This window comes from Thalia democratica, chromosome 6 (assembly GCF_965202585.1).
Source record: "Thalia democratica chromosome 6, ktThaDemo2.hap1.1, whole genome shotgun sequence".
Lineage (NCBI taxonomy): Eukaryota > Metazoa > Chordata > Thaliacea > Salpida > Salpidae > Thalia > Thalia democratica.
The window spans coordinates 26,599,323-26,612,682 of record NC_139170.1 but is presented as its reverse complement, the minus strand read 5'-3'; the positions used below and the strand labels follow the sequence as shown (position 1 = coordinate 26,612,682).

General features: G+C 23.9%; 1 protein-coding gene across 1 annotated transcript; it reads right to left on the bottom strand.

Moving 5' to 3' along the window:
• On the bottom strand, positions 1-13,133 carry LOC145839517 (ADP-ribosylation factor-like protein 5A). Its single transcript, XM_082947114.1, has 6 exons — positions 13,046-13,133; positions 12,740-12,800; positions 12,079-12,226; positions 5,804-5,887; positions 5,467-5,618; positions 1-766 (listed from the first exon to the last, which is right to left on the bottom strand). Exons 1-6 carry the CDS (start codon positions 13,089-13,091, stop codon positions 721-723), a joined length of 537 nt encoding a protein of 178 aa, XP_082803240.1. The 5' UTR covers positions 13,092-13,133; the 3' UTR covers positions 1-720.
• Positions 13,134-13,360: the final 227 nt, after the last annotated feature.

Below are 13,360 nucleotides of genomic sequence, written 5' to 3'. Positions count from 1 at the left end.
TATTAAAAGTTTAAACAAAATAGAAACAACACATTGAAAAAACAACTCATAATTAGAGTCTTTAATCAACCTTTGGATTATTCATTTGAATACAATTTTGTTTTTGTTTTTTTTAATTGATACCTAAAAAACTTAAGACACCCTGTGTTACAATAAAAAATAATTAGAACAAACCACTCAAAAGTGTCGTATAGTACTTTTATTAATTGTCACCGTTTTAATATTAGTAGCGTATTGGCATTTTAAAAAGCAAACTAAAATAAACTTTATTAGAATAAATAAGTTCTTAAGTTTTTACAAACATAAACTCTCAGATTATTGTACTATTTATAGTCAAGATATGTACTTTATTGACATGGTAGAATCACTAAAGTAAAAACATGGAAACATGCTTTAATTAAAAGAAGTATAAATAATAATTTACTAGGCAGTTGATCTAAATAAATTGAAGTTTACAAAGTTTAAGCATTTTAAAACATGTCAAATTAGTATTTAAATTTAAGTGATAGTTTAAAATTAGGCATATTACTAATTCAAAAACAAAAAAGCAAAAGGTATCATTTACATGTTAATAAAACTAAAAAATATAAAAATACTTAATAACCGACCAAATTGGAATTTCACTAAACGAATACTTAAATAATCACACACTTCGTCAACTCCACCCACGAGTTCAACATTTATGAGTTTTCTTCAGAAACCATCGCAGTATTAACTCTTTCATTTCTTAGAATGCTCAACCATCCATTCTATTCCTAATTTAAGCCTGAAAATTTATTTTTACAAGTAATTTTTTATTGGTTATAAATAAATCAATATTAAAAACGGTTGTGGTGTTAGCTGTTTTACATTTTTAATACTTTATAAGCAGACAAAACGATAGTTGCCACAAACTTTTTTAAATTTGATTATAACAAGTCATTAACAAAGTATTTTATATATGTTAAAAAAAACTCTCAAGTTTAGTTTTTCATAAATAAGATAACTCAATAATATTTCATTGGCTTATATATACTTTATATTGATAAGTTACACAAGGTTCATCAGTTACCTATTTGCTATGATGTATTATAAGGCCTACAGCTAGTTTGTAAAACAAAATATGCAAAACTGAAGTTTTATTGGACTGTAAATATATTAGTAATTTCTAAAAGAATATTATTAATAATAAGATAGTTCTATCACAAGTATTTATAACTTTATACTAAAATTACTCGATTTTGACTTATATAAAATAACATTTTTCCCAAACTTTGTTGGTCAGCGCCCAGATCGGCTTGTAACCAAATAAAACGCATAATCTATTAGATCAGTTGTGAATGCGCTACTAATTAATAATTATCTTTTTAGTACATTTTCAATTATTTGACAAGATAAAGCCAGCGTAGAATATCAAAAACAATTAGTTTTCGGAGTGAATTCTTATGTAACTGCTACAGACGGGAAAGGGTCAAATATGCAACATTTTTGCACGAGAGTAAAAACAAAATATTAGTATTATATAAAGAATTACAAAAAAATACCGAATAAGGTTTAGCGGTAACAATGATAGTAAAAAAAATAAGAAGAAAAAAAAAGTATAATAAAAACAAACAAAAAAAATTATAAGAAAAAAAAACCGACAAAGGGTAAGGGGTAACAATGATACTATCAAGTAAAAAAAAAATAAATAAGAAAATAAATAAACAAATAATTGAATAAAAAAATTTAGAAAACGAAGGTACCGACCAAGAGTAAGGAGTGACAGTGATAGGAAAAAAAAAACTAACAAAAAAATCAACCGTGCAAAAGTGACCCTTCGTGCATATTTGACACCTACCCGCTTCGGACATATTTAACTTTTTATTTTCCGAGTGCTAGCTCACATTTATTTTTAACTTTAAAATTAACTTTAATTATAGCACACTGATACAATCACTTTATGATATCCCTTTACTAATAAATTTACTATTTTGAACTGTTTAAATTTTTAACTAATCATTAAGATAAGCTTAATTTTACTAAACTAAACTGTCCAAATATTAAAAAACATAAAAATAAGTAATCAACTCCTGATTTTTGATTAAACATAAAAAGCTAAAGTTAAATACTTTTTTGTGTTTTTTAACCTCTCTAAAACTAAGTCTAAAAAAACTAAATGATTATTTAGAAAAAAAAAAACACAACTTAACAATATTTTAAAAATAAATACAAGTTCTAAAATTTATTTTAAAACATTAGTATTTATTTTTAAGATTTGTACGGCAGTTAATATAGAAACTTGTCAATACTACTACAAAACAGTATTCTCAAATTTATTTTATAAGTTTTCAAAAACTTTCACTGACAAACAAATGCTTATTTAAGAAGAAACTTACAGTTTAAAAGAAATAAACACGGAATTTAATTTTTAAGCATTTAATTGACAAAAACGGAAATTTATAAGTTTTTAAGCATTTAAAATGGTAAAAACTGACATCTTGCCAAATTAAAAAAAAAATTATTAACCAGACACGTGTGTACCCTGTAAAAAAAAAAAAACGATAACACTACAACAGGGTTTCTTAAAAAGTTGACAGAAATTAAGGGGGCCATGAGCAGCAAAGAGGCCACATGGGGGCCATGAGGTCTTAATTTAAAACTTACACTAGATATTCTGGAGTTGATAATGAAGAGCAAAAAAAAGGTCTTAGGTGTTTTCAATAGTAGTTTTATTAGTAACCCTGTTGAAGGGGGCCATAGCTATTTTAATTTTATTAAAGGGTGCCTTTTGAAAAAATAATTGGGAAACTCTGCATTACAATAACAACAGTGCTTGACTCTAATTAAAAAAAAATATTGTTTTACATGTTTTTAAGAAACAATGCTGTTTGTTTTATAAGCTTAATTAATCCAAGTGAAAAAAAAGAATAACTGTACTAAAACAAATTTTTTTAACTGGTGTCACAAAATTAAACTGTTAGCTTTTTAAATACAGTGATATGTATAAGCTTTCTTAGCTTTTATAAAGTTTAAATTTGCTCTATCCTTTTGTTCATGAAAAACTGCATTATTGTATAAACTTTTTAGTTAGCATGAAATTTTAAGAATGAACATTCATGCAAAAAACTGTTTTAAAAAATCTTAATTAAATAATAAATAACATTATAAACAAGCAACATTCTTATGTGAAGTTTAATATTTTATTTTACTTGAAGAGGTCGCAATTTTTTGTCGTCACCGAAACCTGGTTGTAAAAAAATATTTAATTTGCTCATCTTTATTTAAATAAGCTTTTTACATTTCAGTAGACTGAGCAATTTTTTTAGTTAAGACAAATAACTATATAAAAATCTTAATTGAATAATTTATATCTGTTAAAACTAAAACACATTTGCTTAACTATACCATGTAAAACAAGTTTTTGTTTTGTAAACAAAAAGTGACAGGTATGTAATTTTTTTAGAGGCTAATACTAAAAATTGAAGTATTACACAATGTTGCTAGCTATTTATAAAATTTATTGTTTTGGAGAAAACATCACTTGAGTCAATACTGTATGAATAGATACTTGCCAAAAAAATAATCAGATAAAAACTTTTTGAAAATCTAAGTTTAAAAATTAACGAAAAATAGTAAATAAACCTGTTTATTTTTTTATTAAACTTCATACATATTAAAACCAAAACCTCTGTGAATGCCATAAAATTTATGTTGAAGTATGTAATAAAGATAGTGTTACTGTAATGTTATACAATAAAATAAGCTTAATTTATTACTTTTAAAATGATAAAAATATATCAAACTGAATATTACTAAAAAACTAAGTAAACTTGCATTAAGTAACAACTGTGATTACTCATGTTAAATACATTTATAATTAAAACTAAACTAATCAACATCAATTTTAAGCTACAATTGATCAGTATGTGTTGTACTCGCTCAGATAGTAATAAAAACATTAAACAATAATTTTTTTATTAATTTTGAGTTTATAAAATTTAAGCTTATTTACTAAAATTTGTTTTCAAGGAAACAAAAAATAATTCAAGCATTACTAAATATAAAAATAAAAGTTTAAAAAATTAATTTATGAAAATAGATTGTTAAAGTAAACTGTTTCTCTACATAAATTATGATCAAAATTTTTAAAGATATTGATCATAAAAACGTAAAAAGAAAAGTTTTAAGTTTCAAAAATTTTAATTTACAAAAATAATTTTAAAAATTTAAATACTGTCAAAAGATTTATTTGTAGTTCATCAAAAGCTTTTCACTAAATTTTGATATAAAGTTACCTTCTCATGGTTGCCACTGATCAAGCTGAAAAAAATTTCCTGACTTTTCCTGACATTTTACCAAAATTTTCCTGACTTTTCTAAATCAGTTTTACTTATATAAATTGTTCAGTTAGTTTAATAAAATACTACCTAAACTATTTAATATAAAATCCTTAAATCACAAATCAATTAAAAAAGAATATACTTAAGTAACTGTAAAAAAAAGACATAAAAAAGTAAACTATATATCTGTTGTATAAAATATTTCCTCTTATCATTTAGTATAAAATTTGTAACAAATAAATATACTCTTATTTACTTCAAAAACTTGAGTTACTCTACAAAAAATACAAATAATAAGTAAACTTAATCTTGGCATATACCTCTCTTATAACTTAATTTATAAATTTAAACAACTTTGAAAAAATATAAAGAGGTAAAGTATACACATTAACTTGTTACATAAAATAATAATCTAACTGCTTAGTTATAAAGAACTCAATTATTTAACCAAAAAAAATTAATTCTAAAATTATGCTAGATAAACTTTTGTATATATATCACAGTTTCACTATGGAAGTCTCCTTGCTACATATCATTAATACTAAAAAGCTTACAAAATCTGCTTGTTCAAGTAGGGTACTTGTTCAATATGTTAGGTAGAAATTGTTTGCAGTTTTATAAAGGATATTTTACTAATTTATACCAGGTGAAGGCATAGGAAATAAAATTAAATATTTTTGAAAATTTCTAGAAAAATTTTGGATTTTTTTTCTGACTTTAAAGGACTTCTAATTAATTTTTACCATTTGAAGGCTTTGGAAAACAAGGAATTTTTTTTAATTCATCACATTTCCTGACTTTTCCTGACTTTTTTTCAAAACCCCCCATTTTTTCCTGACTTTTGTCATTTTTTTAAATTTTTCCTGACTTTTCCTGACCGAGTGGCAACCCTGTTATAATTTTAAACCTTATAAAATACATTTTAGATCATGAGTATCTAGTATTTTACATACCTTGGTGTAATTTCGAAAAAAAATTAAAATAAACTAATTTCAGTTTTTTAATCAAGTATAGTTAATATTTTAATAATTTACAGATCACTCGTAAGCATGCTGTTCCAGGTTTCTTAAAATATATAGTTCAACAAACCTGGTTTAATTATTTTACAACACACTTTGTTTTTTAATTTTACTGAAATATAATAAATATCAGTTATACAACTTACCCTTCGCCACTTAAAGCACAACAAGCTTGTATGTGCCAATCACGATCCTTAATATTGGTCAAGTTTAAACTTTGTGTTATTTCAGTGGCGGACATACAACCTCTTATGTCTTGTTTGTTTGCTAGTAGTAGAAGCTTTGCTTTTTTTAACTCCTGTTAAAGTAATAAAAACAACTATAAATCAATTAAATTACAAAAATTACATAGATCATTTAAAAAAGTATTACATTCTAACACTTTAATTATCATTTTTTGATCAACCAAAGAAGCAATTAGATATTAAATTATCTAAACTTATACAAAATAAAACTAAATTGTGAAAAAATATAAAAACAAACCTCATGTTGCAGCATTGAGTAAAGTTCATCTTTGCTTATGTGCAGTCGTTCCCGGTCCGTAGAATCAATAACCAGTATGATAAACTGTTTAAAAAATAATTCAATTGTAACAATAGTAAGTACTTCAGTAGTTACTTTTATCAGCAAATAATTTATAAACCAGAATGAAGTTTAACAAAATATCTTTTTTTATAAAAACTTCAACATTTCTCATTAAAACTATCTTGATAACAAATCATTTTAACTATAACAATAATTATTAGTAATTCTTAATTAAAAAAACTAAAAGAAGGTTACAAACTTATTATGATAACATTAAACTTTAATAACAATGCTTTTCACTAATTTGAAAAGTTCATTTATACTTTAAATCTATAGTGTTTTAATCGAATTAAAAATGTGTCTGTTATTTATAATTTTTCTCACTAAATTTAATGGACTTTAGGTTTATTTTTATATAAATTATTTTAGTATAAAATAAAAATCATAATATTTTTTAAAATTGCTTTTATACTTATTTTTATGAAAGCATATAAAATAATAGTATTTATGTTTTTACATAGTGGCACTTTGAGTGCTATTTTCATTATATATTTATATTGATATATCTAAGTTTTTAAACATGGTTACCATAATTATATTTAAAAACTAATCATCATTTTAAATTTTTTTGAATAAACAAATAAAATATATTGTCATTTGATTAGAAAAAGATATCTAGTTTTGTTTAAACATTAATATTTTAGATTTAAAAGTAGCTAAAACAAGTTACTTTCATCATTCAAAAAACTTCAAGACATTTTGAAATATAGCGGAATAACCTTAGAGAGTTCAATAGGTTGCTAATGGATAGCACAAACTAGAATGATTAAAAAAGTTAAAATCTCATGCTACTTTTTATAAGCAATTTATATCTAACTTTCGAGTAATTTTTCTTGGAGTATTAAGAACAACTTACTAAACAGTAAAAGATAAAATGTTAATGAAAAAAAAAAATTCTATACCCAAAAAAATATACTTAAAAGGTTGATAATGACTGTTCAAATACTATATGAAAAAATCTAATTAAAGTTTTTTTTCTTTTTGTTTTTACCTTCACTTTTTTTTAATTGCCAGTAGTATTTAATGTTTTTTAGTCTTAATAAAGTATTTGAATACTTTTTATATTTTTAGGTGTGATATTTCAGCTTTTTTGTTAGTATCATGGTTGCCACTGATCAAACTGAGAAAAAATTCCTGACTTTTCCTGACTTTTTACCAAAATTTTCCTGATTTTTCTAAATTAAACTCCTAAATTAAACTTATTCTAAAATACATAATCTAACACTTGAAACTATATAAAGCTTTCAATCTACAGGTTAAAAACAACAGTTTTTGCTGAATTCTATCATCAAACTTCCAGTACATCACTTAAACCATCTGTGTATGATTGATGTTTGTAATAAACAGCTCTATCAGCAAAATACTTGTATTATACCTTATAAACACAGCTTGTCTTAAAAAAGACACAATTTTTTAGCATTTCCTAGTATAAATGTATCTAGATAAACAAACGACATATAAGGAACTTTTACAATTAAAACCTTAAATCAATAAGAAATTTTTACAACTCAAACCTAAAAACAATAACGAACGAACTTTTACAGTTAAACATTAAAACAATAAAGAACTTAATCAAATACTGTTTTTTTTAAATGTATGTACTAAAATTTATTTTCTCCGTCTTTTTATTATCACTTCAACCTCTTCATCTAATGAAGATATTGTTTCCTTCATCTGAACTGCATTCCGCTTCATTTTCTTGGCAGTTAAAATCATTTGCTTCATTTTATTTATTTCGCTCTCATCTGCTGCCCCTACAATTGTTAAAGAGAATCTTTTCTCTAAATCAAGCCACAACTTATGGGCTTCATTTCTTTCTTTTGGCACTAATTTATTTTACTTTTATATATAAAATATTTCCTCTTATCATTTATTATAAAATTTGTAACAAATAAACATACTCTTATTTACTTTAAAAACTTAAATTATCCTACAAAAAATACGAATAATAAAAACTTAATCTTGGCATATACCTCTCTTATAACTTATTTTATAAATTTATACAACTTTGAAAAAGATATAAAGAGCTTAAGTATAAACTTGTTAACTAACTGCTTAGTTATAAAGAACTCAATTATTTACTTAAACAAAAAACACTTTGATTCTAAAATTATGCTAGGTAACTTTTGTGTATATATCACAGTTTCACTATGGAAGTGTTCTTGCTACAGATCATCAATACTAAAAAGCTTACAAAATCTGCTTGTTTAAGTAGTGAACTTGTTTAATATGTTAATAGAAATTTTTTGCAGTTTTGTAAAGGATATTTTACTAATTTATACCAGATGAAGGAATTGGAAATAAAATAATATATTTTTGTAAATTTATAGGAAAATTTTGGATTTTTTCTGACTTTAAAGGTCTTTTAATTAATTTATACCATTTGAAGGCTTTTATTAATTTTATCAAATTTCCTGACTTTTCCTGACTTTTTTTCAAAACCCCCCATTTTTTCCTGACTTTTGTCATTTTTTTAAATTTTTCCTGACTTTTCCTGACAGAGTGGCAACCCTGTAGTATACTTTAAAGTTGTGGTGGTTTTTTAGTCAAAAAATTACAATGATTTCATTACTAATTTGCGTTTATCAGCAAGCATTAGTTACAAATTATTAAAAATATAAAACTAATTAATCAAAAAGCTAAAATAAAATATCAAAACAATCACTAACGAATTTTCAACTATAATATTGTGAAAACAATTTTATTATACATAATTTTTGTAGTGAAATTATAATACCATCAAGCACAAACAATTTCAAAGTATTAGATACTTTTTTGGTATCTTATTTTATGAATACTGTTGGTTCAAAATATTTATTTTTCTGGTTGCCATAAAAGTTACAAAAACTTTTAATGTAATTGAAAAATTATCAAAAATTTTTTTTTGCATATTTTAAGCATATGTTTTCCTTAGTTGGATTACTAAAGAATTGTTGATTAGTTCGTATTAAATTTGCTTCTTTCTTTTCATAAAACATCAGTACCTTTTTTTTTGTACTATTAGAAATTTTAAAATATAACTTTAATTATTTAATTATTGTATACTGTTATTAATGTTCTATGATAAGTTTGGAATTTTTTACTAGTCAGAAGCATAATATAGTAGTTTATTTTACATAGCTACCAGAATTTAATTTTGTAAAGTTTGTAATAGTAATAATAATAAAACTTTAGTACTGTATTTACGACTCATGTTCTAAAATATTAATTATAATATACTAACTGTGTTGATAAATGTTATTCAAAGTCAGCTATATAGTTAAAAATATTATAGTTTGTTATTGAAATAATCATACCATTATTGAATTTTATTGCAGAGATGCCAATATCAAAGATAATAAAATAGCTGAAAGTATCAAAATGCAGTTTATGATGTGGTGAGGAAGAACAAAGAGCTCAGCAACACCAAAGATAGTCTTAAAGCAGGCACCATTACTTATGATACACAAAAATATCAAAACTATTTTTTGAGAGAGTATGGAAGAACTCCTCCAAACACTCAATGAAAAATACTGTATATATTAAAATAGAATTAAATTAGGACAATTTTAAAACCTGATCTTAAGCTTTCTATCTTGAACAAAAAGAGACATCAGCATCTTACTGTCCTTAAACAACAAAAGAGAGATAAGAGAGTTGGCTCTCTTGGCACACAGATAAGTTGGATGCAATTATTTCTTTAAACAAAAAAGTATTTACTGTGGAAGTAAAGTTCAATTCACAAAACAAAGGAGTTCTGGTCTAATTTCAGAGGACAAACCCAGAGACACTTTAAATGTAAATTGCTACTATAGACAGCATCTGTTATGGTTTTAGCTGCAGAGTTTTGGCTGCCAAGTCAACACAAACAAGTGACATTTTAGAAATCAAGAGGGTGTTTCCTTAATTATATTTATTATTTACTGAAGTTCAATGAAGAGCCTATTTTTATGCAGCTTTAGAGTAAGGAATTGTGGTTCCCTTCATTGCCTGATCTGAACCCGACAGACTTCAGTGTTTGGTCCATTTTAGAAATTTAAGTATGTGCCTTCATACAACAGAGTTTTTGAAAAAGTCTTTGGTTAAACCTTGAACTACCATAGATAAAGGTGTGAGTAGCAATTGAGAGTTTCAAACAGGGTTGCCAAAGGTTAATGAGAAATTTCTTACATAATTTTTAAATTTCTTCTAAGTTTTTGAAAATACAAGTTTTTGGGTCTATTTTTAGTTTAAAATTAAGTTTATGGTAAAAAACTTTCTAAAATAGTATAACAACATTGAAAAGATATTGTAAAGCTAGTTTAAATGTGTTTTTTTGATACTAAAACCGCTCAATAATAGAAAAAAAAATCTTTAGAACTGCTTTTTTGTGTCAAGTCAAAATTTTGTCATTTTTAATGTAAAAACTCCTATAATCTCCATGTTTTTTAACCTAAACTGTCAAATTCCAAGTTTTTACGGATTCCAGGTTTTTTAGCATCTCTGTTCAGATAAAAATTGAGCGACTAATTTCTGCTGAAGGAAAGCATACCAAAAATGATTATGTTTTTGTTTTGTGAGGCTTTGAAATAAAAATTTAATTTTCTTTCATTTGTTTAAAATTAATGGCATTTTATATTTTCTGGGAATATTTTTTTAATCAAAAATAGAAAAAAAATTATAGAAAAAAATATAACTATATAACAATAAAATCAGCAACACGGTTTAATTAAAATCACACCTATAAATGTTTATTGACATACTTTTCAATTTAAACCCTAGACAGATCTTGATTAAATATAAGGTCTAAAATTTAGCCAGATCTTTACTGGATTCAGTGGATCACTTACTACTACTAATTGTTTGTCCATATATAAAACTTTAAACTGGGTCAACGTTTTATTGAGTAATTTATAGTTATGTAAGTGCATGTACTTTCACATAAAAAAATTAATATTTAAAAAATCAAAAAGTTAAGTGTTAAATAATTTAAAAAACATACTTTAAGAATGTATGCTAAATTAAAACATTTTTGAACTAGTAAATTATATAAACTGTAAGTATTTGATAAAAACAAATCACTAAAAATCAACACAAGTTGCAACATACTTATTAAAGTTATTCTATTTATAAACAATTTTTATTAGTTTAGATTCAGAGTGTTTGATGTTAACAAAATAAAGAAATAAAAATGTTAATGGAAAAATACAATGACTAATAATAAAATTTTATTATAATAACCTGTAGAGATGTTAAACTAATTTAAATTTGAACTGATCCTTTAACTTAACTACTTTATTTTTGTTTACATACAAGTAGTTAATTTAATCTCTTGAGTAACAATCATTATCAATAACTTTTAAATATATTTTTTTTAGAATTTTAATTTAGGCACTGATAAGCTCTTTGAGCAAAACACTGTTTGTGTATAAAATTTAAATAGATCAAATCGTATATAACTTGAATTGACTGAATTTGAAAAATTGTGAATTTAAATGTCAGAATATGAATTTCCATAGCTTGAATTGATGTAAATAAGTTCAGGGTTTGAATTGTCATAACTTTGAACAAACAAAAGAAATACAGTACATTTTAAAAAGCTAAATAAACATGAACTTTAAAACCACTATGAACAAAATCAAGACTTTGTTATCGTACATTTTTTTTTGAATTATAAACAGAAATATGTGCTTAAACTGTTTAAAGTTAATTGTAAGGCAATATTTTGTGCTGTGATATCAGCTTAGGTTTTTTTAGAAAACAATAATTTAGAATTTTTTTATATGTAAGAAACTTTTAAAACACACTTTTTAAATTTATTTTAATCTATAATAATTAAGAAATAACAATATACTATTTTACTAAAAATTTTATCTAATCTCAGTTTTTTTAGTTTATGTTAAATATTTTTTTGTATTCAAATACTTTAAGTAATTATTAGCAGTTTAATGTAATCATATACAAACTTGTAGTAAAAAAAAAACAATAAAATGTATAAGTTAACACTAATTAAATACAAACAAGTTCAATAATTGATTAGACAAGCTAGTGGGTATAATATACATTGTATTAATAACCAGAAAAAATATTTAACAGTTTTTTATCTTATTGTATATGTAAATAACAATTACTCATTGAAAAAGCTGTAATGATAAGTTAATAACATTCAGATACTACTAAGATACTATACAAAGCAATTAAAAATCAAAACTTACATCACAGTTAGAGTAGTAAGTAGCCCAAGAAACTCTCAAAGACTCTTGGCCACCAAGATCCCACATGACAAACTTTGACTTTTTATAAGTTATCTCTTCGACATTGCTTCCAATAGTTGGTGACGTGTGAACCACTTCTTCAGTTAAACTAAAGATGTGTTACAATGAGTTTATGAAAGCAACAAAAATTAAGTTGATAAAATCTTAAAATAGAGTATTACAAACTATCCACCATTTAAAGTAATAAAATTCACCTTCAATTGCCTTATTTACCCAGTCTTTTTTAAACATAAAATAAAAAAAACAATTAAATCCAATAAAGTTGTTAAAACCTAAAAATATATAATAAAAAGGCTTTTGAAAATAACTTTTTTTTGTAATTTTTTTTTCAATATTTTCTTATGTTAAATATTAACTGCACATATTTATTTACAATAGCATAATAAAATTTCTAAACAAACAACAATTGTATATGAAAAAAATCAAACTGCACAAAAATAGGAGTTTGTCAGAAAAAAGTTAAGAAAAAAATCTGATGAAAACTGAATTTAAAAAATACTTGAAATATTTTTATATACCTTAATATTCAACTTATAGAAACAATATAAGTAATTTAAAAGTACCTTATTTAAAAATTAAAATACTAAAATTTAAAACTTACTACTGATACATGATGGTTGTTTTTCCTGCATTGTCCAATCCTACTATAACCACTTTCTGCTCTGTTTAAATTTAACTTAACTAAGTAGTAGTCATGCATCTTTTAAACATTTAAGAAAGCCTTAATTTAATTTGTCTAAAAATATATGTTCCTAGAAATGTTTTTTGTTCTAAAAAACTTTTCACTCTAAAATAAGTTCAGGTAATAGAAAATATTTTAGCAGAATACAAAAATGGTATGTTAGAAAATATTATCTACTCTAAAGTAATTAAGACAACATAAACAATTATTCTTTAAATTTATTACCTGTATTGGAAAAGTACTTCATCAATTTAGTCAATAACATTCCCATTGTCTTTTACTGTGAGTTTTACCAATTTCATATATAAAAATTCTGTAATCACATATTATAAAAAATCATAAGTATATTAAATTTAATTACATTACTCAGGTTTTAAGAAAACTACATATTGCCTCACATAGTCTTTTGTCAGTGTAAAATTTTGTTAGTTTTATTGCATAATATTCATTGGTTAAATTTATACAACAGTCATGGTCAAAAAAATTCCCATACTTAAAAACTCTTTTAAAAGTAATTTTTACATTTCTAAAAACAATATT